The 5,064-nt window shown below is 24.2% G+C and overlaps 1 protein-coding gene across 1 annotated transcript; it reads left to right on the forward strand.

The window, feature by feature from the left end:
* Positions 1-416: 416 nt before the first annotated feature.
* Positions 417-3,370, forward strand: LOC112681111 (oxysterol-binding protein-related protein 6-like). The gene is made up of 8 exons (XM_025551380.1): positions 417-461; positions 561-739; positions 1,461-1,673; positions 1,759-1,876; positions 1,942-2,114; positions 2,236-2,383; positions 2,448-2,574; positions 2,689-3,370. The coding sequence occupies exons 2-8, from the start codon at positions 593-595 to the stop codon at positions 2,915-2,917; spliced, it is 1,155 nt and encodes a 384-aa protein (XP_025407165.1). The 5' UTR covers positions 417-461; positions 561-592; the 3' UTR covers positions 2,918-3,370.
* The last annotated feature ends 1,694 nt before the right edge of the window (positions 3,371-5,064 follow it).

A 5,064-nucleotide genomic window follows, 5' to 3' on the forward strand; every position in this document is an offset into this window, starting at 1 on the left:
ATATATATATATATATATATATATATATATATATATATATATATATAATTGCGCAATTCTCAGGGTGTTTAAAATTATTAATTTCGCATTAGCATAAAGGAAGTATCTGTTTATGTATATTTTATTTATATGTTATATGTGTATAGTTATACATATAGTTACCTGTAGTTAAATGTTGCCGTTTTATTTATATGAAAGCTTGGCATATTTTCAAGTATTTCGCACATTTTATAGTGGCTACTCTGTTAAAGTTTGCACACTGGTAAAAGTTCAGACGGGACTGTGTTCCCTCCCCTTCCCTTAATACATAAAATCAATGCATTTGTCAGTGGTAATCACCTTTTTCTGTTTTACAAAATTTATTTTGATAAGACATTTGCCATTTAAATTATTTATTTATTTTTCACCGTTTAGTTACCTTAATGAAATGTTTATAATGGAAGAAGGGTAAATATTATAATGTGAGTCAATTGATTGTATAACTATTGTTGATGATTAAAAAACATAAAAAATGTATGCATTTTAATTACTGTTATCAAAATAAATATTTTTTCTTATAGTAGATTGTGGTGGATCTGGTGATATTAGGAATATGACAGGACGGCGTACTAAGCTTCCTTGTCCGAAACCTGATACTGAAGGATTATCTTTATGGAATCTCTTATGCAAAAATATTGGTAAAGATCTCTCTCAGGTTTCTATGCCAGTAGCACTTAATGAACCTCTTAACATGTTGCAGGTAAGTATTTTGAATTATAATTAGTAATACATCATTTTTATTATTACATCATAATAAAAAGTACATATTTTAATGACAATTTATTAAAGTAATCGAGTCCTATATTTATTAAATATTTAAATTTTATAGGGTTTATAAATAGACCTATTATTTGAATATTTATTTTCGGGGGGCTGGGGGGGGGGGGGGGGTGGTGTATAATAATGTGGGGGGGGGGGGGGGGGGGGGGTGGTCTTGATTATAAAAAGGAGTAGTTGACTAAGCGGAACATTATACTATCTTGCAACATTGAATTGAGATTATGACAGATGAGTTAGTTTTGTTATTTGATGCATTATCATGAAACTTAAATTTATGAAACCTTTATAATTCATATACATTTAACTTAAGATTAAAATTAATTATTTATTAAAAATATTAGTATTATCTAGATAATAAAACAAATCACTGGGGATTGAATTATAACCAATGTTATTACATAAAAACATTTTGCAATGACCTAGTATACTAAACCATTCTGAAAATTAAATATCAGCTTGGAGTTTCTAGCATCTCATGCATCTAAAGTTGAGTTTTATAAGCAAAATTGAATATAATTAACCCAAGATAAATATTATTTGTAATAATATATTAAAAAGTTAACATCTTGTAATATTATAATTGTATAAATAGTTAAAAATGTTCATATTTTTTAACTTAAACAATATTTATATATACTTAGCGTATGTGTGAAGAACTAGAATACAGTGAACTTTTAGACAAAGCATCAGAACAATCTGATGTCTATGAACGCATGGTATATGTAGCTGCATTTGCAGTGTCTAGTTATGGATCCAGTTATTATCGAGCTGGATCGAAGCCATTTAATCCTTTACTAGGTGAGACCTATGAATGTATACGAGATGACAAAGGCTTCAAATTTATTGCAGAACAGGTAATTACATTTTTTTTAAATATTTATTTATACTTTTAAATAAATGTCAAATATTTATCCTCTATTTTATTAATTAATAAATTAGGTTAGTCATCATCCACCAGTTAGTGTATGTCATGCTGAATCAAAAAATTTTATATTTTGGCAAGATGTTAGAATTAAGACAAAATTTTGGGGAAAATCAATGGAGTTTCAACCAACAGGTATGTTGAAAGTAAAGAAATTTTTTTTTAATCTATACTTTTAAATTTTGTTTTCTTATTTTTAGGGTATGTAAATGTACAGTTACTTTGTAATGATAGCAAAGATCATTACAGGTGGAATAAAGTGACAACTTGTGTTCATAACTTATTTGGTGGTCAACGTTCTGTAGATCAATATGGTGAATTGAAAATTACTAATTTGGATAAGAACATTACGTGCAAGTTGACGTTTGTGAAGGTTAGTTTAATTTAGATATTAAAGTATTATAAAAATATTTTTAGTCAAAAATCACAATTAAGTGTTCATTTTGATGAAAAACAATTTTATAATTTTTTGTATTTTATCATTATTAATTTAGGCTAGTTATTTTTCTGCTAAACGCCATGAAATACATGGTGTTGTAATTAATGACAACGAAGGAAAAGTTGTGCGTAAGCTTTTTGGTAAATGGAATGAGGCTCTTTATTGTGGTGTAGCGCCTTCTGCAAAGTGTATATGGAGACCGGGTAAATGCAAATAACCTATTAAAATGTTTAATTTCAATAAAATTATAAACTTTTTTTTAAAAAGGTACAATGCCTGAAGATTATGAATTGTATTATGGATTTACTAGATTTGCAATGGAATTAAATGAGCTTGATTTAGAAATGGCTAAAGTTTTACCAAAAACTGATACTAGATTTCGACCAGATCAAAGGTATTTTTTCACATTAATTTGAGGCATTATTTTAATATAATTAATTTTATTATATTCTATTCAATATTTAAATTTTTTTTAACTGTTAATTAAATATTAAATTACATTAAAAAGGCTATTAGAAGAAGGTGATTTGAACCGAGCTGAATCTATGAAACTTAATTTAGAGCAAACACAGCGTGAACGACGTAAACAAAAAGAAGAAACTGGAGAACAACATGAACCAAAATGGTTTAGAAAAACTGTAAGAAATGGTATTGAAACTTGGGAGTTCAATCATACATATTGGGATGTGCGTAAAAATCCTGGATTTACTAACATTCATTTTGAAAAACTTTGGTGAATATTACCTAAAAGTATCAAATAATCAGTGTGATTTGGTCAGTTGGTTGGTGGTATGGTAAATACATGTTAGCTTTATGTTTAAAAAAATCTGTTGAACAAAACATTGTGAATCAAATAATCTCTACAATGATATAAATTAGTTAATCTAGTCAATATTTTCGTATTAATATATTTGTACTTTTCCAATAATTAAATAATTTTTCTTCCATTTAAAATCACTTTTCATGAATATCAAAGTAATTGAATAGTATTTTCTTATATCCATGTAAAATTTGGCTTCGGCTTACTTAACTCAATGTTTTTTTTTTTTTAGATAACATTGATTTTTAATAGATCAAATGCCAATTTTGTTTTCTTATACACAGTACCTGAATTATACTTGATTATCAAAATATATTTAGTATATATGATTAACTTAAATATTTTAGAATCCCGAGATATCAACAAATTCAGAGTATAAATTAATGAAATTATCTACTCAATTATTTTCATTATTTTAATATATTATTTCATTAATTCAATTATTTTTTCTTTCTGTTATACATTGTATTAATTTCCATGACCTAATCTGTTATATTTATTTAATTTTATTAATTATTATAAAAAGCATTATTAATTATAAAATATTTTTATTGGATTTAATTTTGACTTAACAATTTTAATTTTAAGACTATTAAATTTAATATTGTTGACTTACATTATGTTTAAAACATTGTTGATCCACAGCAAATAATAATATGGTTTCATACAGCTATTGGCTTTAAAACATTTTATCATTATTTATAAAATAAGCTTTGAATAAAATGATTTAAAATTTTACCTATTTCCCATAATTTTTTTTTTTTCAAATAATTGATAACCATAAAAATAACATAACATTTTTTTATCTAATAATTTTAACATTCCAGAAATATTTTTATTTTAGTTTGAAAAACAATGAAATAGTTTAAGACATTTTAAAATGAATTTGTAATAGGAAATTATCATTAATTTAGTTAAAATAAAACATTTAACTTCAATACTGTTGTATTGTATACTGTTAAAATAATTGCAATATATTCAAATTGTTACTCTTATTGTTGTTAATGATTTTATGTAATTTTTTTTTTTTAATTGTGAAATATTAAATTTCAAAACACTAAAAAAAATTTTATAATGAAATAAGCTCAAAATGTATGCTAAGCATATATTTTTCCATTTTAAATGTCAATGAATTAGAAATAAAATATTTAATTTTTTTCTGGTAGTACAGTAAAAGTAATAAAAGCTTAATTTGTTTTTTTTCAATTATGTAATCTCAACTTTTATTTGTAAACAATATAATATATTGTTAATATCATTTCATTAAGCCATATGATAAAATCAACTTAATTTTTAAAACGACATGATGTTAATTCTGTGATGTATTGTACGCAATGGTTACAATCAGTGGCGTAGATTCAATTTTTTTCTGGGGAGGGGTGTGTTTAAGAGTAAGTTTTTAAATGTTCTTAGTATATCTTAAAACGAGATCATATGTAATAATATTACATTTAAAATGGTATTATTATGTTCCGTACTAATGAAAATTATTTTGTTATTCAATTTTTAATACATACCTTATAGTAAAATCAAAATATTTTACTATAATATATAAATATTAATAAATAATAATCAAATATGATTAAAAAAAAAATTTGTGAGAGAGTGGAAACCCCTTACACCCTCCCCGTTACTATGCCATTGGTTACAATCGATTATTACATACAAGTTTATAACGTTAGTATATGTTAATATATATAAATTAAAAATTTACATTCCCAATATATATATATATATTAATGTTACAATGATACATTAATGTTATCGAATGGTTCATATAAATGAGAAGGAAATTTAAAATTTTTATTTTATACATAATTATACTATGAATTATTATTACTGTTATCATTAACTTGTCATTTTGTATTATTTAAGTGTGAACTTTAATTACAATGGAAGGGTGAAATATTCTCATTTAAGTGAACTACTCAAATTAGTTGTCTTAATAAAACTACATATTACATAAATAATATGTATTTTAATTTATATGTTGTACTAGATTTTATTTGTGTAGGTAGGTTGTGGTATATTATATTTTTATTATTGCTTTAAAAAAATCTGTGA

Source organism: Sipha flava, unplaced genomic scaffold (assembly GCF_003268045.1).
Source record: "Sipha flava isolate LNK unplaced genomic scaffold, YSA_version1 18573_pilon_pilon, whole genome shotgun sequence".
NCBI lineage: Eukaryota > Metazoa > Arthropoda > Insecta > Hemiptera > Aphididae > Sipha > Sipha flava.

Bases quoted from the DNA above. Each gene is read 5' to 3' on its own strand.
- LOC112681111 (XM_025551380.1), top strand. From the start codon at position 593: ATGACAGGACGGCGTACTAAGCTTCCTTGTCCGAAACCTGATACTGAA. The intron at 740-1,460 runs GTAAGTATTTTG...ATATATACTTAG, and splicing joins AACCTCTTAACATGTTGCAG to CGTATGTGTGAAGAACTAGA. The intron at 2,575-2,688 runs GTATTTTTTCAC...TACATTAAAAAG, and splicing joins AGATTTCGACCAGATCAAAG to GCTATTAGAAGAAGGTGATT.